This window comes from Colletotrichum godetiae (assembly GCF_030913485.1).
Source record: "Colletotrichum godetiae strain CBS 193.32 chromosome Unknown BDP55scaffold_27, whole genome shotgun sequence".
In the NCBI taxonomy this organism is placed as follows: Eukaryota; Fungi; Ascomycota; class Sordariomycetes; order Glomerellales; family Glomerellaceae; genus Colletotrichum; species Colletotrichum godetiae.
In genome coordinates this window covers 431,397-454,394 of record NW_026851275.1, presented here as the reverse complement: position 1 = coordinate 454,394, position 22,998 = coordinate 431,397, and the positions used below count along the sequence as shown (strand labels likewise).

Genomic DNA, 22,998 nt, shown 5'->3' with positions numbered 1-22,998 from the left:
AGCAGCGGGCGGCCTGAATTTCTTCCTATCGCGTTTCCGAATCAGCAAAATCACGAAGCCGTCGAGAGAATGGTCCTTGTGAATACCGCCTTACTGGTGGCCGTCGCGGGCCTCGTAAATGCCCAGTATGATGGGTGGGATCTTAAGAAAGGCCAAGTGAGCTCGTCCATGTGTTATTGGTACGCACCAAGAGGTTTGCAATACCGAATCGTCCCTACTAGGCAACATCTGACAAGATCAAGCTGCCGTCATTCGAGATACGCTATGGCTAGATGGTGGAAGTCTGTATTGGACTCCAACATACGGGGATGGGTCGACCGGAAACCCAACGACTCTAGGTGAGTCCATTTTGGCACATCCTGCGATCGATTATTGACACGATTATTGACATCTTCAGACAACCCTCTGGGTCTGATGTACTCACTCAACTTCAGCAAGCCTTTCGACAAAACAACAAACATCACCAAGCTCATCGATATCCACTCAAAAGCTCCCTCGGGAAGTGGTAACGCCAATAGCTTCGCTCCGAATACTATCGACGGTGCCCTGCTCTACAATGATGCCGAGTTCTTCTTGTATGGAGGTGTTTTTGCCAAACCGACGGACGCTTACGACCCTCCACCCGGCGACAAGGCACTAGTATGGCGCCTCTACGAGTACGGCGCAGAAAAGGCCGCCTTCAACAATGGAAGCGATCAAATGACCTTGGACAACGGCGTGACTCGGTACGTTGCCCATGGCGGGGCTGCCAGTGCTCCTTCGGAGAACAAGGCCTGGTATGTGGGTGGAATGCGGTCACCTCTTTGGAGTGACATGTATCAGGGAAGTACGAACCGGTCTCTAAATGCTGTCAACGCCTCCAACACCCTCATCACTCTTGATATGTCCACCCAAATATTGGAGACGTTCTCCAACCAGACCCTGCCGAGCAGTATCAAGGCCAGGGCAAATTCTGAGGTCGTCTGGGTACCTGTTGGGGCTGAGGGTATCCTCGTCGTTCTTGGCGGAGTGACATATCCCGAATACGTCAATTCCAGTCACAAGTCCGATAATGCTGTCAAGAGCGTGAGTCCCACGTTTCTTGTTTCTAATCTACCAATCTAACAACATTCATAGGCAAGTGAAAGTCCTGCTTTCATGGAGACCATCGACATCTACGACGTAGCCGGCAATAAGTGGTACCAGCAGAAGGTTGACGGGACAAAACCACCTGCCCTTACGCGGGGCTGCGCTGTACTTGCGCCAGCTCAGGACTACTCTAGCTTCAACATTTACTACTATGGCGGTTACGATGGAATCCATCCTAAAGAAGACTTCAGCGACGACGTCTGGGTTCTGTCGATACCTTCATTCCAGTGGACAAAGGTTTACGAGGGGACAGCTCTCCACGCTCGTGCTGGTCATCAGTGCGTCATGCCATACCCTGACCAAATGATGGTCATTGGCGGCTATGCGCCGATGCCTGGTAACGGATTCCCACCATGTCTCGAAGGGGGGATCATGCAGGTCTTCAATCTTTCTAGTGCAGAGTGGCTCGATGGGTATAGCCCCACGAAATGGTCGAACTACACCGTCCCCACCGCCGTCCGCAGCAAGATTGGAGGCGATGAGAAGGGTTCGGCGACGAAGACGACTCCAGAGCCATCTGGCTGGTCTGATCAAGGACTGGCATCCATATTTGCGACACCCTATGTCACCTCAAAGATTAACACATGGTACCCATACACTGAAGCCAAGGATCCTGGGCGTCCCACCGTCACGGGTGGCGGAGACAACAACAGCAACGGCGGTGGTGGAGGAACCCCCAAATGGGTCGCCCCTGTTCTCGGCGTCGTTCTCGGACTTGTCCTCATCACTGCCATCCTCGTCGGCTTCTGCCTGTGGCGTCGTCGCAGAATACTTAGACGAGGCAATAGGACGGCAACGCATACAGACGACAATGGGTCTAGAATCATCTCCTGGATTAGAGGCCAGCCCAGCGAACCGGCTAAGGCGCCTACTGTCACGACTGAGGAAGCCTCTTCCCAAGATATGGCCGAGGTCCGCACGCCGCCCCCTGCCCCAGCGGCATCGCCTGTGCCCCAACAGGTGCATCATGAGATGGCCGACAACCAGATTGCAGAGCTGCCAGGTAAGACTTTGCTGACGAATCTGCCTGATCAAGCACTAACAAAGAACAGACACTTCGCGGCCGCCAGAATTACACGGTACAGGTCTCACCCCTATCGAGATTATCAACAAGCACACGCACTTTGGCACCGGTGGCACATCCAACCCCGCAACGACACACCAATCGTCCTACTACGCCTCCGTCTCCTCCAACGAGAATGCCTCATCGCTCTCCCGCTCTTCGGGCGTCCTTGGGTATCAGACCCGCGCCCAATCGCCCGACCCAGGTCCACCGTCGCCGCCCATCAGCAACGCTGCACCCGCTACCACTACCGGACGCGTCGGGTCCGACGTCTCTGGTCTCAGCGACCAGGAGGCGCGGCACCTGCGGCACATCAGCGAAGCCACTGTCAGTTCTGCCTCATCGGGCGGCGAGCAGGACGGTCCGGCTATTCGGGAGCAGCCACGTAGCGTTCCGGAGACGGTGCCGGAGACTCCGACGCCCGGGCACCCGAGTCCGCTGAGCCCGCCAACAGGGGCATCGGATGGCGATGATTACATTAGTGCAAGGATGCTGCCGGTTAGTCCCGCTGGTACTGCTACTATGAGAAGGAGTATGTTTCACGAGAGTGAGGATGATCTCGGTTCGAGGAAGTAAACGACTGCTATGGACGGAGGTCTAGATGTGGGCCGGTTTATTCATTCCTATTTTTGAATAAAAACAATGTTGCCATCTACCCAGGTGATATAATGACACTAATTTTGCGTGAAGACCGGTAGGTAATGACACGGTCTACCACATAAACAAGACTGGATACGCTGTAATCCGCCGCAAGAATTATAAGAATCAGTACGGAAGCACTGGAACTCTCGTCTCAAAGATGGCTGTCGGGGGACCTTCGGTGCTGGAAGTTTCCCACACAATGTTACCAGGATCAAAGAGCAGAATCGAATCCGACGTCCAAGACTGCACCCATCGACACTTTTGGCTGCCATTTTCCTCCTACTCTAGCCCAACAAGGAGCAACAGAGTCCTGATGAGAGGAGAGACTGATATGTCACATAGCAGGGTGAGAGATAGGGTAATTGAAGTATCGCCGCGTCCGAAATATGCGAAGGTGAAGACGAATATGAAGACGACCAAAATGACGTTGAATCCGGTTATGGTGAAAATGGCAAGGCGAAACAACGGTGATATCTGATAAAACTCCAGTCCAAACTGTGAAGAACCTCAACTTAGATGTTGGATCCCTTGATTGTCTTCCGTGTGCTCTCGGGAGGTTGTGGGGTGCTGCTGACTGTAATCGAATGCTACTTGCGCCCTCGCACATATTCTTACGAGGTGCGTCAAACCCCAGAACATCTGCAATTGAAAACACACTTGTGCGGAAGAGTACCTCTGCTGTAAAAGAGCCAAGCAACTCTAAGTATGCCCAGTCAAACAGTCATGCTGCGGTTACTGTTCTCGCAGCGAGACAGGTATCATAGAGCCCATAGACAAGCCCCTTCGCCTATGATCATAACGAGAACTTTGTCCCGTGCCGTTTTTCAAAGGCGTACGTAACAGGGCGGTGTACCGCGACTCGTCTAAGACTCTAAGTCACTCTTGATATCAAGCTAAACACCACCATTATCTTAGATAGAGCTTTTCAGGGTCACAAATCGGTCTTGTCCCCATAAGATCTGAGCTTTCTGCGCTGTAGTAGTTGCAGAGACGAGAGTTTCTATAAGTTCTTCCCAGAAGGTCATTGCTGGATCTGTCTGAATCCACTATGAGGCCTCGAGACATGACTTTCAATCGGTACGCCGATGATCGTTTCGCCGAGGTGCAGAATCACGACCAGGAATATGAAGATTTGATGATCTATGAATCGTCTCGTGCCTAAGTGGGGTCGAGTGGTTTCTCAGATATGTTTGCTTAGCAGCTAGGTAAGTGACAGTCGAAACCAGCTTTAGGGAATTCGGAAAGCCAGTCAGTCAGAGGTTCAGGCTTCATATATTTGGATCGGTACTGACTCAATGATAACTTGAGATGTCGCTGAGACCACGACGTTGCTAATCAAGACCTTGAGTCTTACGATGATCTGGGAATCCGCCATGGCAAGGACGCACTATGTCGTCAAGTAGGTTGGCTTGAGATAAGGAATCAATCGCCCCTCTCCCTTGCGACTCATATGAATCGACCATCATGCAGAAACAGGGAAGTACTGGTATCTTGTGCAATGTTGAAAGCGTTTCCCAAGCAGTGCCTTCGTTCTTAACTTTTCGCCGAGCAGACTCAAGCCACCCAGACCGACTTTTCCAAGAGACACTCAGAGTCTTCTCAGGACAGCCATATCGATATAGTTCGTATTCTTAGTGTTTTGAATAGATTCTTCTGTTGTTCGGAATGCATCGAACATTGGACTGTAAATGAAGGTGAAGTGCTTTGTGAAGTGGGAGCAGAAGTACAATAACCGTACCGCTGCCAATAAAGCCGATAATGACCTTGCTCACAATCAGCTTGAGCCTTCTGTAAAGCTTTTGAATGGGTATTTCATACTGATCCTCATTTCGATGTCATCAAGATTGAGTCTTACGCAGTTTCGTTCGCTATATTCGTAATCTTCCATTTCTGTTAGATAAGAACACATTTCTGATGCCAAGTGAGGTTTTCTAAACGCAGACGTCTAGGGGCGAGTGGTTCAAATTCCAGGCTATCAAAGACCTGATAGAAACCATTGAACACACCGTAGAAAGCTCAACGTTGTATGGGAGCTCCCAGCTTGATCCTACAATACCTTGTTGAGAGTCGAAAGATCGCCATGAAAGATAACATGGGGTGTGAGACAATTTACCAAGTAATTGTGGGCTTTTTGCATCCCCCTATCAGAGGTGACCAGTCTCGCGAGTAATCCAAAACGTACGGCAGTGAGTCTTCACCTGAAGCGGTAACGTCACGCAAGCTGCTCGGTGTAGTCTGATACTCAGACAGGCTTCTGTTCACTAGTCGTTAGGTACCTTCGTAGTAAAATACAACATTCGGCAGCATCGCCATTGGCTTCGCGATGATTCGGTGCCTCGAAACCTGTTTGACCATACGCTGGCGCGCACTTACAGCATGGCACTGTCCGCCATCAGTCCGAAGTAATAGAAAGCTAAGAACAAAAGAAATTTGCCAGCGAGTGAAGCATTACAACGAATGCGTGGTTAAAATCCTGTGACGATTCACAAAGGGAAAAAAGAAAAATTAGGTAACCTATCTTGCAAGGAGCTATAAATGTAAAAGCACAAGTCTAATGAGTGTCTCTGCGGTAAGGACCGAACAATTCTCAAAGGTTGCCTGAAAATACCAACGCTGTGCGGACCAATTAGAGCTTAATCGATGAAGAAATTTCTGGAATGACTTACAGTGAGGTTTAGGAATGTAGGTAACAACTTTCCCTAGACTTCTCTGCTCAACTGAAGTAGCAGTCAAGAGACCTCTCAGTATCGAGGTCGACAACCTCTGCGCAGGGTTCAATGCCTGTGCAGTCGACTTCTTCAGGAGTCAAATATAATTCCGCGACAGAGTCTCCGAAAGTTCCATCCCAGTCTACGTCGTCTTCTGCCTCTGGAATGGTGTGATGAGGATTATTGTAAGGAAGAGATTCATATCCCTCCTGTTGTAATCTAGTTATCGTGGTGATTAAGTCCTGCGGATCTTTGCCATATGAAGGCCTCGATATTTGATCAAGATTACAAGACTGTCCATTACTTGGAGGTGGAATGGGCCTTTCCAGAGACTGTGACATTCGAAATCTTTTCGAAAAAATTTGGTACGATTTGGCCATCAATCCATGAAGGGTATCCTTGAGGCAGACATCATTATTGATCTGCAATCTTTTTGTTTCCATGAACCTTGAGACAATCTGGTCGCCTTCATGCTGCCAAAAGTTTTGCAGCATAGCGGTTACTTCTTCAATGACTGTTCCCATGTAGCAGTCTTTGGGTCTTGGTTTTGGCTTGAAGATCTCGTCCCAAACGGTGTTCTACTGTTCCTCGGCCTTATCCTTCCTGCTTACTTTGGACTTTAGTAAGTCTTTTGCGTGTGGTGGGACGAAATCGAATTCCCCATCTGTCGGAAAGCATGGAATAATCGATTGATCTTGCATGTGCTGAGACTTCTCTGATACTGTTGTGAACCTCTTGTAGCAGGTTGTGCAGTAGTAAAGAGGCTCTGAGTGCCGTCGCTGGAGGTGTTGTTTAACATCTCGAATTCGAAGCATTTTCAGACCTAGGCAGGCCGTATGGCGAGCTGCATTGTTTCTGTAAAAAGGACATGCAAAATATCGACTCTGGAATTTCACATTGGCCTCATCGTCTTCAGCAAGTTCATTCGTGCGAACCTCAAGATCAGAAGGCGGAGAGGTGCATCGCTGCCGCTTGATAGGCGCATCGTCCATAGGCACTAACCTCTCCAATTTGCGCTTGGAACTGGAGGGAGCCTCTAGCTCCCCTGAGGGTTCCACGCATTTCGAAATGTCATCGCCGTTGACGTCGATGCGGGAATCGGACGCCGTAGGATAGCTTGGAATAACACACTGAAAATCCCCAGATTCTGCAGTTGTATAGCCCTTGGCTTTTACCATCGGATAGTTTTCCTGAACTTTGAGCTCCCCTTCGAAGTTCTGGGACTCGTTGGAAACTACCACTCGAGGGTCTCTCCCATAGTGCAACGAAGGAGATGTCATTCTGGTGGATTCTGACAGAGCAGTCTGCGGCGTAGTACCTCCTGAACGGGGGCTTTGTGCGTCGCAGTTCCCCTTTTCGAGAGAGAATGAATGCTCTAGGTCACCTATGTACGCTGGTAAGTGATTTGAGCATCATTTAGACAGGTTGCAAGACTTACTAGCTGCTTTGAAACTGCTGAACCGGCTTCCTATGCTGGAGTAGAGATTGATCGACCACAGAGTTGCATCGGGGGAGTGAAATGTTGAGATAGAAGGATACGTAGACAGGCTAACTCCAATAGGCGTTTTGAGAGAATGAATATTCCGGACGAGAGATTCATCAATATCATTGCCTCCCATTGAGTTAAATTCACACTTCTCGCTCGATCTTGGCTCTCGTGCTAGTAGCTCAAGCTGCCAGCGTTTGTCGACTAAGCATCCTTCTGCCGGCGTACTGTTTTCTCTTGATGGTGCAGAATCTTTAACTTCCAACGTTGATACCATTTTCTTCTCTGTATAGAGCGCATCTTTTGGACGGAGAGCTCGAGGAGACCGCCGAGAGGCAGTACTGCTGCCATGTGCCTTCACTCCATTCTTCGGGCGGCTCTTCGTCGGACTTGAGGGACATTTATTACCCACAGGTGCCATCAGAGCTCTAGCAGTCGATGGCTTTGGGTGGCTCAGTCGGGACTCTGATCTAGTCATTGAGATTCTGGGGGAGTTCGGCTCCAAGATGTCGCGAAATCATCGCTATGAGGTTCTGCACAGTAACGTAGGAAGGCTTATGTCCACAAATCAGTGAGCGGACTGTTGCCTAGATCATGATCGTAAGAAGGGGATTCCGGAGCAAGCCCTGCAAGAGCGCTAAGAATGCTGTGAAAACCACTTTGCGCATTTGTGACGGTCGGAGACCAACACATTACTAAATACAAAGGTGCAAGTGTACGTACTCATACAACGTAATCGCTCAGGCTCCAGCCCTAGGCCTAAGGAGTAATTACAACGACCTTCACGGCTATCAGAAGTTCATTGTAAGGCTCAACCACGACTAATCACTAGCGTTATGGCAAGAGTCGAAGACTTTCCCTTCATGAGAAGTCGGACCTAGAACGGTAGGTAAGTAAGAAAACAAGGCCACCATGATGTAGTAACAACGCAGTTTAGATTGCTACCTCATTTCGACACATCTTTTGCCACACTTGGATTGGGATGGAGTAAGTTGGCTCTGAATTTTCTGGAATACAAGCAGCGTGAGCGTACAACGTAAAACGCGCCGAGTTGTCGGCACTATATTATTGTTGCAGTTACATGACCCCATCCATTTATTGTTTAATCGCTTCCCGTACTACGCATACCGGCTGAGGTTGACTTCAATCTCAGGTCCTTGCTGCAGACTCATCCTCTATCGCTTAAAGTGACCTGGTTCCTCCAAGCGCTTTACGCACTTTCAAGACTGGTGAAGGCTTTTTAGCAAGTGTTCTCGGCTACGTTACATCGGATACGGGATCTTGCTCTTGTGCAGTTGCCTGAAATTTGTCTGGGTCTGCTGTAGCATTGCGGCTGCAGAGCTTCTTCCCAAGTCCCCATCAAATTTTTGCCTTGAAATTCTCGGACTATTGAACCGTAACCATCTTCGAATCCCCTTTGATAAACTGCCTATGGTTTAGAGCAAGAGATTCGTGCTAATAGAGGTTAGTCACGACAAGCATTGACTGCTATATTGAACTGAGATTGATACCAAATTTCTGGACAGATGACTTTCCTCGGTGTGCGTCCCAAGCAGGCTCTCGCGCAAAAGCGCAAACGTTCACATTAGGGATAATTTACAATTGTGCAGACGCGTATCTTACTTTTGAATGTGCTAGACTGCTCCGTTCAAAAGTGATTTAAGGGCGGTTAGGGTTGCCATCCCGGCCGTTGTAAGCAGGCATTCCGACAAGGCGGACAACATCTTTTCGAAAAAGAATGGCGTAAGAGAATAGTAAGTCGTAGCACATACTTACTTATATTTGCCTGCATTCCAGCCAAGTGCCTTCCGTGTACTTCACCTAGGCTGTGCTTATCTTTGACCCACATAGCCTGGTTTGAGTCTGGCCAATGTTGTACACCTTGTGTTCATGTCAGAAGTCCGTCGATGCAAGCAGCCATGCAGCCCAAGAGTATTTTCGTGCAATTTCTGGTTCCCTCCATTCTTCTCTTTGGCACTCTGATCTGTCTTCATCGCCCTTTTCTGTGGTGTCGAATGGCCTACAGGTCTCACGAGTCCCACCCTGCGGCTCCCACAGGCCCTGAAGGACCATTTACTCATACCTATTGCTCGATCATGCACATGCCTCTCAATAGCGTATGGCCTGTCAACCGCATACACCTTGAATTCAATCATGACTTTGAGCTGTATTTCACCAGATACCCTAAGCCAGCTGTGAGATTCATTCGCTTTATCGCACGACGAACGTTGCGGTGGGCGAATCAGTTATACAAACATTCCAGTAAGTTGCAATATTAATATATAGCCGGGTTCTTCGTTGTTACATCGTCTCTAACACCTGGAACTAGTATTGCGGAACATTTTAAAGACTTTCATTGATTATGCTGGAGCTGGTCTAGTCAGACTGGCCATCTCTTTTGGTTTTCCGACCCGTATCACGGAAGAACCATCACCCAAGACCTGCATCGACCAACAGAAGCCGAAGCCGAAGAGAAAGGCTAAATTGAGAAGCTCAGCCAAGGACAAGGGGAAGAAAAGAGGTGTCAATTCCTCAATCATACCCCTGGAGGATCTTGAGGAGAGCGAACAGAGCGGAGATGATGGCGATGATGGCGATGGCGGTGAGGACGAGGACCCGAATATGCTTCAAGACACGGCCCCCCGACTGATGGGATGCCCATTCTATAAGCTCGACCCTATCACACATTATCGCTGTGTCTAGAAGCACAAACTCGTCGGCTTCAATCGATTGAAGCAGCACATCGAACGATGCCACTACATAACCGAGTTTTACTGCGCTTTATGCTGGACTAAGTTCAAGAACGCTGATGCTCGCGACCAACATGCTCGGGCTGGCGGTTGTCAGCATCTTCCCAGGTCCGAGGATTTCATGGCCAATGAAATTCAGGAGCTGCGAAGGGATATGCCTCGACGTGCGAGCGACCGAGAGAAATGGTTCTGGTTGTGGGATCGTTTCTTCGCGGGGCATCCTCGGCCAGAGTCACCGTACGTTTTGGAAGGTATCTTGGAGCCTTTCAGCCTCCTTGCGAGGATCGCCATGCGCAATGCAACAACTACGGACTTTTTCAACTGGACTCAATATCAGATGTACCCGCCTTATCAGCTACCAGGGCTCTGGGAAGGTGTTCTCAGCCAGTTACTCACCTTACGTCATGAGCGCGCGCCTCTGTCTAGGCGAGTTCCACGAGAGTCACCTGGCGACAGATCCATCCTAGTCAGCGACGCGCACCTGACGACTATGGGATATGGGCTACCATACCCAGTTCATTCGAATGCAATTAGCAACTTTGATTTCCTTTTACAGGACCATCCAGTATTAGACTTGGACGGTGGTGTGGGTCACGCTTCTTCCTCGACCGCACGTATTCTTGGAGATGGAAATCCTGAAAGCTCGTCAGCGAACTCCGTCAGTGTTCAAAATAACTGGAACCCGTCTGCAATCATACACACAGACGAAAGAATTTCTCGTGGAGTTGCGCCGCCGGAAACATCCCGTCCGATGGAAATGGAGGACGTCTTCGACTTTCAAGATGGGTCGGAAAAGGAAGGCCCCCCGGGGTAGAAGCTCGTACGTCCGATCGCACGAGATCGTTCGCTTGATCGATTGCAGACTTATTACAGTGCTTTATATGAAGAAATAGAATGGCGTGTTGGCAACTGTCTGGAATTATAACGATAATCAAATGAGGGAATGAAAGAATGAAGGAATGAACTTTCATCATCACTGACATTTATTGATGTTCCGCGCTATAAAGGAGTTTTTGGTGGATTTTACAAGGCTTGTCGATTTTCCCTTTCATACACTGCCCGTACATAGCTCATATTATTACGGAAAATTCAACCACTATCTACTTTTGAGTACCGAACGTGACCATTTCCTACACCAAGTCAGCCAAAGTCAGGGAATGAAAGACTTCCAGCGCTCCAAACTCGTCCCGGTCTAGGGACAAAAAGCCTTTCCCGGACACATACTCCTCAATATATTCCCTGCCCTTCCTGTTCCAATAGTCCCGAATTTTGGATACCTGAAGACCGAGGTCGTCTATAAGGTAAGGAGAGGCGCAGGCCGGGGCATCAGGACATGCCACCGCGAAAATGCCTGCCCACGTCTCCGCCTCACCCAACTCCCACGTCGTTACATCCATGATCCTCTTCAGCTGGTTTCCATCAATTCCTTCAATTCTACTAGGATTTCGAACCTCGCATACCTGTTCCCGGATGTGATTGTCTCTAGCCATCGTTGTTTCAAGGATGATTCGGCATCTAGGGCAATATGGCGGCTTCCAGTGGTGTTTTCGAGTATGTTCCACAACGCCCTCTATCGATCGCAGATCGTCATTTAACAGACATTGCTGATATTTAACAGGATTTATCGCATAGAATGGGCACGCAAGATGAAAATAACCGTCGACGGGGGGTATGATACTGATGTCGTTCGGGACATCTTCAATATCCTCGAAATCCGACTCCTCACTCGTGTAGTGCGACTCTGAGTCCATGATCTTTATTCTCTTCCGAGGCAGCCGGCTACCTCGTGGTGTAGTGTAGTTTGTTGAAGCTGCCCACTTTCGTACTCGTTGGCTGAAATGACGGAGCAGGCCATTGCGCTCGGTTCGGAACTCGTGATTCGGGACCAGTGATGTTCTTTCGTGCACTTCAATTGTATGGGTTTGCCACTCCCTGTCGCCATCATCGGCATCTTCATCCTCTCCCTTCTCATCGCCGACGTTGGGAACCTCCAGGCCCAAGACATCCTCGGGGTAGCTACATGGGCTGCAAGCATCTTCATGCAACAGGCAGGACGAGCTGGTGTGGGTAGACCCAAGTGGACTGGCCGAGCATTCGCTGATATTAGCCATCAGTTGACCCGATCTCTTTCTCTTCTTAGATAAGTTGCTGATGCTCTGTGATGTCTCTGCATCTATGTCGCGGGCTGCCAGAATTCGACAATGTTTGGTGTCCTTGAACCCCTGCACAAGTTCTCGTGAGCTAACTCGAACGAAATTGTTCTCCCACATCTGAATACGGATGCCGAGTCGTTTCTCGGAAGTAGAGCAGATTTCCAATATGAGGGAGGAATCTCTCGATGATGTCAGTGTGTCGAGAAGAAGACCGTTGCGATGAAATTGAACATTGCCGTCGAAAGTCCAAGGCTGCTGAAATAAAGGGAACTCGTCTGTACCCGAGAGATGGCGGAACTCATCCACGGATCGTGGGAGAAGTCCCCGGGCAAATTGGTCATCGTTGCTGGTCCAGGCAAAGATAGAGCCATCCATGTTATTACGTATTATCTTGTTAACAAGACGAGCAAATGCTTGTGTTAATCCTTCGCCGTATCTAATGGAAATGTTAATTCCAGCAATGCCTACCAAGGAATAAACCGCGTCTTCGGTCCGAGTAGCTTCTCGTCCGGCCGCCCACGACAGTCTGACTCCGATTGCAACCCGTGAGAAGGCTTTGATGTCTGATAAGATTTCTTTGTCGATCCGGGTAATATTCTGAAGAATATCGAGAAGATATGGTGACGATTTGGCACCTCGGTAGTTCCAGTCGGCATCAAAGAACTCTACGTTTGGAGGTGCAACCAGCTCCTGGAGTGTCCAGCTTCGAGTCCAGTATCTGCAGTGGCGCCAACATTCTTCCAGCAAGACAGATGACGGAGAGAGTTCTTTAAGATATACAAAGCATACTGTTGCCGCTTGAAGCAAGCGAAAGGAAGCGCTTACAGCGTGTTGCAGTTCCAAGGACGAGGTCTTGTCAACGCACACAGATCCAATCCAGAGGAAGTCCAGGCCACGAGAGTTTGCCTCATGGCAGGCTTGAGTAATGGTAGGACTTAGATGAATAGGTGTTGACTGCAATGAAAGTTTCGGAACTCCGCAAGGAAACAAAGTTGAGGCGTGCGATAGCACCGCAAAGGGAGGTAGGTTGAGGTCGGTGAACTCAGTCAACTGATAGGACCGAGTCTGAATGAGTTTCATGGTCTTGTGTTACTGGGAAAAGTCTGTGAGTGCAAGAGCATTTGAGATATTCGCGACGGCGAAAGGCCGTCCTTTTGTAGGCACCATTAAGTGTAGAATTTTGGGTATGTTCATCTTTGTGCTTGAGACTGAGCGAATCAGGACGCTCAGAGAATGGGCACAGAGGTGCTGTGCTCAAAGATGTAGCTGCCCGAATCCTACCAATCAAACCGTGAAATTATGTCGCAAATCAGCTGTGAATGGAAAGGTGATATTGCTGTCTTAGTTGGTTGGACGTACCCGCACAATTGTGCAGGCGAAAACGCTCCAATCATGTTACCTTTTCGAGAGGGTCTTAAGTCCCTAACCGTCCGTTAATGGCGGCAAGCATAACAATCAAATCTTGACTACTCCTCGTCCTTCTGCCTCTGGAAACAGACTAAACGAAAAGTTTGTTTTGTCCAAAGACACACCTGCTTTCAATATTGAGCAACTTTGAAAGTCCGGCGCCAGCGGAGCTTGGCCGTCGTTCAGACCTGACTCCGATTATCTCGGTGTAAATGCTTGAGATTGCACTATATAACCGAAAAACATCCTTCTTCAGTGAACGTTAGCAGTGGCCGTCAATTATCGCTGTGGTAAACTAGGATTCTCAGTTACGATATATATTAGCTTACATCTAGAGCTAAACTTCATCGTCGGAATAAGCACTACCGAGTTTGCGTCGAGAAAGCGCAGAGGTAGCTTTCTGGTCTCTACATCAACGCCATTCTCGCCGTCACCCCCAGCGAAGCCTTCATCATCACGGCTGTATACTGCTCCGTCTGACGCTGTTGCATATATACCGTCGTCCACGGATTCCTCCTCTCTCTCGAAGGCTCCAAGCAAATGTTGACTCCAAATGTCGCCCCATGATAGAGAACACTGGTCGGCTTGTGCTGTGCCATCAGATGTCACCGAGCATATCGACGATGAACTGAAGAAGGAGCTACATCTCAAAACGACTAGGAGATGCTCTGATTTGGCAAGCATGTTCAACATCCAAAGATCAACCCTGTCTCTACTCGACTTTCCAGCTCCCAGCTTGGTCAACACACGGAAAGTCTTCGACACAGGCCCAAGCATGGGCCACTCGGTAGAGGTATCTGGGCACGCCCGTTCGAACTCCACGATGCAGTGCTTTCCTAGGTGACATCTGTCGCGATGCTGAAATGCGCTCTTCAGATTAGAATATCTCGTTCCGCTTTGGCACTCTCTGCAAGACTTGCATGAGTCGACTGATGCCCTTTCCCTTGAGTCAAACGAAAGGAACCAGCTACCGAGGTATACAGGACGTTGTCCGCCTTCTTTCTCTTGGGATGTAGGAATGTTTTGGAAAAAGAATTTTGGTTTCGGTAGCCATCTGCTCCGGAGCATCCTGTCGAAGCTAACACACATTTCTTCCGCTAAGTTGGCTGCCTGGTACAGAGTTGCAGCGAGTTCGAGAGAGGATCCTGGCGAATAAGCAGCATTCGATAGCGTCTCCAGGTTTTGCCGTAAGTCATGGAGGGTATTCATTTCATGCGAAGTTGACCTTTTGACCCCGACAAAGCTGGACATCAAGGATCGCAGGTGGGTTTCTAGAATGAGGGGCGCCGTGGACGTCTCCAGTTGTTGTGCTTCGCCGTAAAGGGACTTTATTCTCTCATCCTCGATCGTCGATGATGACTGGAAGAATCTATGCGCAAAATGCGCCATGTTGTTGGAAAACACTTCTTGATTGGCAACATGGTATTCTTCCAAGTGAGAACCGAAGCTCCTGAGTAACGGATAGCATACTCCTTGGTCGCACCCTGCGAGATTGTGGGAATCAACAATGTGTTTCGATCGATCGAGTGATTCAGTGTTTGCGAAAATTTGATCACAAAAGGCACATCGCGTTTGGCCCAAATGCTGGTCCGCCTGGGTTTCGATGAAGTAATCATAAATACCTATTGCTTGAGAACACGTCCAGCCCATCGGACCAACGAAGCTGGGCTTAAGGCTTCGTTGATCAGAAGCTGTTTCAAGTCCTGAATGCCGCCGTTTTCTACTCATCTCGGAATGCAAAAACAAGGACGGCCTTCGCGGGAGATTGTTCGATCCGCGCCGGGGGGCTTGCGACAAAGGCGGAGTGACGAGCTGTTGGAGAGATTCGGCGATACTTGACACACTATCGCTCAGTCTAGAGAGTTGACTCCGAGTTTCGTGTTGTTCCGACATGACTTGTTGCTTATTAGCTTGAGAAGTGGACAAGATCAAATCGCGGAGATCTTGTTGTCTTCTACTTGTTTCTTCCGTGAAGAACACATGGCGATCGATTCTTTGTTGCTCCATCTGAGTGTTGGTATCCGTGAGCTTCCTTACGTCTTCACGAACCGCAGTAATTCTGTCTAGTCCTGAAAGGGACATCCATCTGAAAGATGATCGTTCAGCTTCAAAACCTAAATTGGGTATGTCAGGTTCTGCTCACCCGTTGATGGTGCCCATGTCAAGCACAATCTGCGACCGATGGCGCGCCAGCTTAGACTCCATTTCAAGAAAATCTCGGCCTCTCTTGTTTGAAATCCCCCCAACGATCCTGCGGCGCTTTGAGGTTGGCCCATATGCAGGTCGGTACAACTCGGTCCAGGTATCCAAATTCAAATCCCGATCGCAATTCTCGAGACGGGAAGAGAAGGTGGCAAATTGCTGAACCCAAAAGGGTCGGTTTTCATCAAGCGCATTTTCGTCCAACTTTTTGAGCAGAGACTTGAAGTCAATGAGCGTCTGGGAGAGAAGATCGGCTTCCGCCGTCAGCCGTTGCGCACGCGCATTCGCTTCCCTGAAGTCCTGGATGAAGGCGTTGAGCTTGACAAGTCCATTGAGTACATGACCCGCGACGGACAACAGGCCCGCGACGCTGGCGGCTGCGGAAACTGCCTCCATATTGTAAGATTTGGTATTTCATCAAGACTCAGAGAGAGGCCTTGAGACTGAGGAACGGCGGGGTTATTAACAATGGCTACGGTCAGCCAGATGGTCACCACTGCCACGCAATCTGCATGTGGCGACTGCAGCACATCTCCTGCGCTGCAGTGTTGATCATCCCCATTGGACAGGACTCGCTGCTTTCCATGTTATATGGGGGGCGTGATAGAAGCGCGACTTGCGTTGGTTCTAGGCAATCGGCTCAGCCTCCACTTGTCGCCTTGCAGGTTGCCTTACGAATTGCGAACGACTTCGGCGCCGTGTCTTCATCGCTGACGTGTTCCGCTAGCGTTTACCCTGACCACTTGCTATGCGAGCTCCAGTACTCGATTACCGGCAGTGATGGATGTCCCCGATCTGTATCCACGACCGGAGCATGGAACGAAAAGAAAAGGTGGAGGGAACCGGCCTTGGAAGGATTGTTCCTCTGCGCGGAGTCAAAGAAGTTTCTCGGTCCAAATGCATCGGTTGTTTCAACCCATTGAATATTTGTGAAAAGAAACAATTGAGAGTCTGGGATAAAGATGAGATTGGGCCCTAGATTAGCACAAAGCGCTTCCCAATGACAGTCAAGCGCCCTCAAGAACAATAAGAGACATCAAGAAAACCGCTGGTAAGGAAGACATGCGAATGACTTCTTTGTACTTAACGAGAGAGGGGATGACAGATGTTGCTCAACCGCGAAAGACAGAAGACGAGAAATATAAATGCAAAGAACCATCCTCATGAATGAAGCAGAAACTTGACAACTTTTGGCAGAAGCTCTGGTAACTAGTTTGTAAACAAGTCTCTGGAAGACGCACTCACTTTATTTCAAGCCCAGACAACACCCTCTTCAAAACATCACAAGTTGGCTTACACAAAGTGAAACCGCCTTGAATCAAAGCTGATCAAGACTTCTTGAGAAACTTCCTTAACCAAAGGCAATGCCACCAAGGTCAAACGACGGCTCATCAAGCCGCCAGCCACCGGCACAGCAACAAGGGCAGCAGCCACATACCTTCTCCAACCTAGATATAGATCTAAGTTCCTTGGAGCAACACAACCGCGAGCGTCCACACGACCACGAATTCGGGCCAAAGAGGGAGTATATCGTCCCGCAGGTCCCGGCTTTGCCGAACAACGGCTTCAACGTTCCTGCCCAGGCAGAGCCATCCAACGTGATGCACCCCCAGACGGGTCAGTCGCAAGCTCAATTCCCGACATACAACTCCATGCCGGGACAGAATTTAGGCCCTCCGCTATCGCCAGCGCAGTACATGGAGCCCAGCAACCAGCAGCTCAACAACCAACAGCTTCGCTGGGCCCGGCCCTACCAGCTCCAGCCCCAACAACCCCTTCCAGGAGCCCCAAGCCAGCCAGGAAAGCGCGGCCGCCCTCGTAAATCCCCTGGAGGAGAAGACGAAGCCCAAAGGCCAGTAAAGAGACCCAAACTCCAGCAACACCACTGGCAACCCGCCCTCAACCGCATCATAAACTCTGCCCAAGTCGGCCAGCACAACCCCATCGACATCATGTGCGACCACTGCCGCGCCCGTCCCCACGAGAACCAAGGCTGCAACGTCGACCTCGCCAACCAGATCGAGTGCCACCGCTGCACCCGACACCGCGCCCTTGTCGACCCGAACCATATCTGTAAAGTCCTCGGCAGGGAATACTGGCAGAAGCGCTTCGCCAACAGCCGGCCGTCGTATCCCATCCACGAGACTAGTTCGAGCGTCTGCGCGCGGTGTAAGACGCACCAGGGGAGCGGTCGGCATGCGTTGTGCGATATCGACGACAGGGTCAAGATTGGGTGTACGCCATGTAAGAATGATAACGCGCTGTGCCGGGTGTACGACGAGCAGAAGGCGAATGGTGAGAAACCGGACGTGGATCAGCCGGCGGAGCTTATGTGGAACCGGCCGGAGGTCGGAGACGGCAGCGTGCCCGAGGGCTGGCGGCCTTGGTGGCGGCAGATGTGCATGGGGTGCCAACCAGGCAAAGCCAAGGCGTGTTCTTGGATCCGGGACTTTCGGCTAAGGGAGTATAAGTGCACGACGTGTGTCGAGAAGAATATCCCCTGCGTAGACCCTTGGACAGGGGACACGTACGAGACGCCGTATACGTGGGCTCCCGGGCAGGGCGATAAGATTGTCTATGACACGGGAACGAAGATCCGAGAGGCCAGAGACCGGTGCACCAACTGCCTGGCGAACCAGGCCATGTGCCGGTCCCTCGCTGACGAGGAAGACTTCGCGTGCGTCCGGTGTACCTCGTGGGGCCTGCTGTGTGAGACACCCGGGAACGGGAGCCGGCACCCGTCGCGGCAGCTGCCTTGGATCGACAGGAAGAGGGTCGGGTGGTCCGGCTGGACGAAGTGCACGGCCAACGACAAGGGTATGAAGTTCCGTGGGTGCAGGCGATGCCGGGAGAACGGTTATAAGTGCGATCGCCAGCGGCCGTGTGATACGTGCGTCAACAACAGGGCGGAGGCGGACTGCGATTCGTGGGTGTATAACAAGGATCTGCTTAGACGCAAAGAGACGAATGGTGCGGAGCAGCCGGAGTATTACATGGCTCTCGGGTACGGTCCCAGGGGTGTTGACGATGATCGTATGTTGTGTCTAGAGGAGAATCTCGTCGGGCCAAATCGACCAAAGTATGCGGTCATGACGGATCCTGCTGTTGCTGCTGCTAATTCTGTCGCCCCGGCTCTTGCCCCGCCGCCTGCTCACGTCACGGTTGGAAATGCTCCCGTGGCACCGCAGCAGGACCCACGTCAGTTCGGACGTGTCGTCGGCATCGGACCCGGCGGTGGCGGTATGGCCCCACCGCCACAGCCTATGCCGGCAGCCGGGCAACAAGGTTCCGCCGCACCGTTCGCCCCGATGGACTACTACGACCCGGCCTACCCCTACGGCAACCAGGACCACATCCGCAGCCAGCATAACAACATGATGTACGGCGACAACAACGCGGCCGCCGTGGCAAACAAGACGGGCGGAGGGTTCTCCAACTGGGTGGGCGGCTACAACGGGAGCGATAGCCACCAAAATCCCAATGCCCATCCGCCTCCGTTTGAGGGCCAGGCCCAGAACCAGGATGATATCCAGTACATGGTGGGCAACGGATATGATATAAACCCAGAGGCTCTGGTCCAAATGGCAGAGGAACAGCCCGTCCTCTTCCACCCGCAGCTCGAACTCGACCCCGAGCACGAACAATCTGAAATCGCCCGCGGTATCTGCGACTTCATGGCTCAGCTAGCCCGCGACGGTCGCTTCGTTCCCATCGAGCTGCGCAACTTCAACCCGCCCGAAGTAGCCGAAACCCCCCTCGCCGCCCGCATCGGTCCCCCCGCCCTAGCCATCCTCGAGCTCACAGACGAAGACGCTCTCAATCCGCCCCGCGAACCACCGGGACCACCAACATGGAACCCAGCCCCTTACGAACCCCAACTCCGAGCCGCCCTCGCACGATGGAAACGCCCAGCCAACAACGTCTTCCGCGACATCCCCGATGCCTCCCTTCTAAACGTCGACGCCCAGCCCGATAACCAAACCTGCGCGGAAGTCAAGCCCGGCGCCCCAGGAAACATCTGCAACGCCCCCGTCCACAACGGTGCCCACTGCGAAAACCTAGAACACGCCGCCGCGCAGCCCAAACCCCACGTCGTCTGCGATGCCTGCGACCTCACCTCCAAGAAACATCTCTTCGAGGGCCAGCAGCCCCTAACGCGCATGGAAGTTCTCAACATGCGCAACTACGCCTGCGGAGGCTGCGCCATCACGCACCAGGCCGACGCGCGGTTCGGCGTCAAGGCGGCCAACGGCCAGTGGGAGTGGCCGCTGTACCCCGTCACCGGCTGTCTCTGCGCCGAGAAGCTTCTTGGCCGGCGGCTGTGCTCGCATCACCGGTACCAGCTCGCGCAGCGGCTCATGATCCAGGTGTCGATGGTGCTCGAGTGGGCGATTACCAACTTTGGACCGGATATGTGTTTGTTTTGTAAGCAGGGCGGCGATCTCGCCAAGGGTGTCGCGCAGGCGCCGGCGAATGAGTATATGGATGACCTGTTGTTCGTGTGCCTCAATTGTGAAGGTATCGTTGCCGTAACCGACCCGGGCCCAAAGGAGATTGTTCCGGGCGTGCAGCAGTGGATGGGCGGATGTCATCCATTCTCCCTCTACTCGGAGCCGTGGTTTCAGACGCCTTTGCCGGACATCGACTGGGAAGCCTAGTTGTGCGAATAGGACTTTGGATATCTCATAGTAGACAAGGCCGAGTTAGGGAAAAGAGGAGTTCCGGTTGGCTGTATCTTGTTCTTTGGTGTTCTCGGATTTGGCTTTGGATCTGGATAGACGCGGATAGGTTGATACCACGGTGACGGTGGAGCGTACATGGCGCATTGCAGGTGTTTCGTTTATTCCAGAAAAAAGAAAGCGTTCAGATTCTGACATTTCCGCTCCGGGCCGTGAGATGTTAGTCGGGTGGAGGTAGGGTACACCGTTGAGACTTGGGGGATGAATATGAGATTTCTGGGTAACTCACAGCTGCATGTCTAAGGTGAGGTAAGGTGACGACGGGCGCCACTGGGTAATTGGGGGCCTCGGGCTATGCATCTGGACCGGGACAGGCAGTCTTGGGGGAAACTTTGTTGAGGTGTCATAGGCGAGTTGCATATGCTCTGGGTTTCGTTTTTTGTGCCCTAGTGTAGTGACATATTAGCAATGAACTATAGGTTTCTTATTCCATTGGCATCGGAAGTTCGGAATTTGGAACACTTACGGATGGAGACCTCCTCCTGAGGGCCATCCTTCATATAAGCACCTTATTCCGTACATATCAAGTACTAGCTTACCGATCTATCGTCGCTCAAATCTTAAGAGCAAGCTGACCAGCTAATTTCCAGATGACCTTGTTTCATCGTCAGTCATACCATGCTGAGGTATCACATCTCGTAAAACGTTGCAAAGGCATCTTGGACAATAGCCATGTGTGCGGAAGAACGCTAAGCCCAAGTGAACGAAATCTCACACAACTCTAGCTCAACCGTTGAAAATCACAGTCAGGGCAAGGTATCACATCTCAGAATGGACTGACGTAAAGGGAATCTGTATGACTTGGCGACTGACTCTGACCTCGGAAAAACCTTGCGGTGTCTCAGAAGAAAGAAGGAATTACAGTATGAAAAGAAAAAAAGGAGTACCGATATAAAGAAGAGACAGAGACAAGCCGATGTTTGGTCTCAAATAGCCCTCCCAGTGTGTGTAGTAAAGAATCTCGAGTCCACCCTCCCCAAGGTCTTGCGGCCAACAGTCTCTGGCTGGCAGACCAATCAGTCTGTGAACCTTTTGTTCTCTGCTGCCGCACCACACGATGAGGATCCTGCTAAGGAGTCTTGTGAAAAGGACTCTCTTCTCCTGTCCCCTGCCACGTACAATCGTGTGCGATGACCATGTCCATGAAGTTGCCCTGAAAAGAACAAGTTCCAAAAAGTGCAGCAAGTCAGAACCCGACTCCCCGTCCGATGCAGCACAAACAAGTTTTTGATCATTGGTTCCCCACGTCAACATGTCTTTCTCCAAACGACATTTGCTGGGCCTGCTTGGACCTGTTCAAAAGTCCAGACGGGGAGGAAACCGTGCGTTCAGCATTAACCAGCGGCATCCACTAGCCCAGTCAAGGCTCAAGGTATCTCACGACTCTCTAGCCGCTTGGTTCGCCACCATCCCTCTCCCTCTTGCTCTCTCGCTCTCTCCATTGCGCGCGCTCTCTCTCCAGGTCGAAGTCGAAAAAAGACCGCTCACATTATTACGCACTTGGAGCAGCAGCCTGCCTCTTGCTCACCACCCTCGACGTCCATGGGCTTCGGGGGTCCGTTGATGCCAGAGGCGCCACCACTGCCGGTAGAGTAGCCCTGCATCTCTCGGTTGTATCGACGAATTTCGCGGACAATATCGTAGAAAGCCTTGTCGACGTTGATGCGAGACTTGGCTGATGTCTCGATGAACTTGCATCCAAATGACTTGGCAAGAGCCTCTCCCTCTGTAAAATATATTTATTAGTCATTAATTCAATCGATGAAATCAACCATCGTAGTATGAACCTATATATGGGAGGCACTATGATGCAGTGACGCGGCGCAGCAATCGAAAAACAACATACCTTGTCGTGTGACTTCTCTCTCGCCCTCCAGATCGCACTTGTTGCCGACAACGACCATGGGGAAGTAGTCCTTGTCCTTGACTCTGAGGATCTGCTGTTGGAATGTGGTGATTTCCTCGAAGCTCTGGCGCGAGGTGATGGAGTAGACAAGCAGGAATCCCTCTCCCGTTCTCATGTACTGCTCGCGCATGGCGGAGTACTCTTCCTGGCCGGCGGTGTCGAGAACATCGAGCAGGGCGACTTCCTCGTCAATGACGCACTGCTTGCGGTAGGAATCTGTAGTTGAGGAAGACCACGTTAGTTGGGCGATTGATTCGCGGTCGCATCGACCGGCAGTAGAAGGTTGATTATCGGGGCGACGTACCTTCAATCGTAGGGTCATACTCGTCGACGAAATGGCTCTGGATCAATTGGATGGTCAAGCAAGATTTACCGACACCACCGCCACCGACAACGACCAGCTTGTACTCTCTCAGGAACTGCGAAAGGATGACGGGTTAGTAACGGGTTGATGGAGGCGACGAAGACGAAGCAAGGACTGAAGAACGGGAGATCGCGCGACGACGCGAGGACGAGGACGAGAGCGAGGGCGAAGAATATGACGAACCTTGGACGCCATTGTGCTGTGATTATGTGTTGATTGATGATTGAAATCTCGGCGGTTCTTGTTCGCGCTCGTTGTTGATGGCTTGAAGCAGCTGCTGTTGAGGTGAAGATACGGGCGAGATCCGGGAAACAGTCAGGAGCAGCCGGGGGATTTGCGTCTCGACGGATTCGGAAAGGGCTCAGCGAGTTGGATTTGGCGAGGTGCGTGAGCGTGAACGTGGGATTGAAAGGAGTGGTTTGGCAGCGAGCGAAACGACGAGTGGGAATC

General features: G+C 51.2%; 8 protein-coding genes across 8 annotated transcripts; 3 read left to right on the top strand and 5 right to left on the bottom strand.

Annotated features, from left to right (window-relative positions):
* Positions 1 to 69: 69 nt before the first annotated feature.
* Positions 70 to 2,767, top strand: BDP55DRAFT_729968 (uncharacterized protein; the record flags this gene model as incomplete). The annotated part of the gene is made up of 5 exons (XM_060579636.1): positions 70 to 193; positions 243 to 338; positions 398 to 1,065; positions 1,117 to 2,131; positions 2,181 to 2,767. The coding sequence occupies 5 exons, from the start codon at positions 70 to 72 to the stop codon at positions 2,765 to 2,767; spliced, it is 2,490 nt and encodes an 829-aa protein (XP_060428217.1).
* Positions 2,768 to 5,742: 2,975 nt separating this feature from the next.
* Positions 5,743 to 6,952, bottom strand: BDP55DRAFT_190563 (uncharacterized protein). Its single transcript, XM_060565873.1, has one exon. It carries the CDS (start codon positions 6,819 to 6,821, stop codon positions 6,120 to 6,122), a length of 702 nt encoding a protein of 233 aa, XP_060428216.1. The 5' UTR covers positions 6,822 to 6,952; the 3' UTR covers positions 5,743 to 6,119.
* Positions 6,953 to 8,919: 1,967 nt separating this feature from the next.
* BDP55DRAFT_668143 (uncharacterized protein) lies at positions 8,920 to 9,507 on the bottom strand (the record flags this gene model as incomplete). The annotated part of the gene is made up of 2 exons (XM_060575215.1): positions 9,357 to 9,507; positions 8,920 to 9,289 (listed from the first exon to the last, which is right to left on the bottom strand). Exon 2 carries the CDS (start codon positions 9,098 to 9,100, stop codon positions 8,921 to 8,923), a length of 180 nt encoding a protein of 59 aa, XP_060428215.1. The 5' UTR covers positions 9,101 to 9,289; positions 9,357 to 9,507.
* Positions 9,508 to 9,812: 305 nt separating this feature from the next.
* Positions 9,813 to 10,714, top strand: BDP55DRAFT_746694 (uncharacterized protein). The gene has a single exon (XM_060580558.1). The coding sequence runs from the start codon at positions 9,899 to 9,901 to the stop codon at positions 10,589 to 10,591; it is 693 nt and encodes a 230-aa protein (XP_060428214.1). The 5' UTR covers positions 9,813 to 9,898; the 3' UTR covers positions 10,592 to 10,714.
* Positions 10,715 to 10,753: 39 nt separating this feature from the next.
* Positions 10,754 to 13,126, bottom strand: BDP55DRAFT_668141 (uncharacterized protein). Its single transcript, XM_060575214.1, has one exon. The coding sequence runs from the start codon at positions 13,008 to 13,010 to the stop codon at positions 10,908 to 10,910; it is 2,103 nt and encodes a 700-aa protein (XP_060428213.1). The 5' UTR covers positions 13,011 to 13,126; the 3' UTR covers positions 10,754 to 10,907.
* Positions 13,127 to 13,616: 490 nt separating this feature from the next.
* On the bottom strand, positions 13,617 to 15,935 carry BDP55DRAFT_633407 (uncharacterized protein; the record flags this gene model as incomplete). Its single annotated transcript, XM_060572547.1, has 2 exons — positions 13,617 to 15,423; positions 15,481 to 15,935. 2 exons carry the CDS (start codon positions 15,933 to 15,935, stop codon positions 13,617 to 13,619), a joined length of 2,262 nt encoding a protein of 753 aa, XP_060428212.1.
* Positions 15,936 to 17,236: 1,301 nt separating this feature from the next.
* Positions 17,237 to 20,197, top strand: BDP55DRAFT_554802 (uncharacterized protein; the record flags this gene model as incomplete). Its single annotated transcript, XM_060569427.1, has 1 exon — positions 17,237 to 20,197. One exon carries the CDS (start codon positions 17,237 to 17,239, stop codon positions 20,195 to 20,197), a length of 2,961 nt encoding a protein of 986 aa, XP_060428211.1.
* A 1,450-nt stretch (positions 20,198 to 21,647) lies between these two features.
* BDP55DRAFT_189838 (ras family protein) lies at positions 21,648 to 22,939 on the bottom strand. The gene is made up of 4 exons (XM_060565872.1): positions 22,732 to 22,939; positions 22,489 to 22,603; positions 22,125 to 22,400; positions 21,648 to 22,004 (listed from the first exon to the last, which is right to left on the bottom strand). Exons 1-4 carry the CDS (start codon positions 22,741 to 22,743, stop codon positions 21,763 to 21,765), a joined length of 645 nt encoding a protein of 214 aa, XP_060428210.1. The 5' UTR covers positions 22,744 to 22,939; the 3' UTR covers positions 21,648 to 21,762.
* Between the last annotated feature and the right edge of the window lie 59 nt (positions 22,940 to 22,998).

Excerpts from the sequence above, each read along its gene's own strand:
- BDP55DRAFT_190563 (XM_060565873.1), bottom strand. The coding sequence starts at position 6,821 with ATGACATCTCCTTCGTTGCACTATGGGAGAGACCCTCGAGTGGTAGTT.
- BDP55DRAFT_746694 (XM_060580558.1), top strand. The coding sequence starts at position 9,899 with ATGGCCAATGAAATTCAGGAGCTGCGAAGGGATATGCCTCGACGTGCG.
- BDP55DRAFT_668141 (XM_060575214.1), bottom strand. The coding sequence starts at position 13,010 with ATGAAACTCATTCAGACTCGGTCCTATCAGTTGACTGAGTTCACCGAC.
- BDP55DRAFT_189838 (XM_060565872.1), bottom strand. Across the intron at positions 22,401-22,488 it reads GTATGACCCTACGATTGAAG|ATTCCTACCGCAAGCAGTGC; the intron begins GTACGTCGCCCC and ends CCTCAACTACAG. Across the intron at positions 22,005-22,124 it reads GAGAGAAGTCACACGACAAG|AGGGAGAGGCTCTTGCCAAG; the intron begins GTATGTTGTTTT and ends TATATTTTACAG.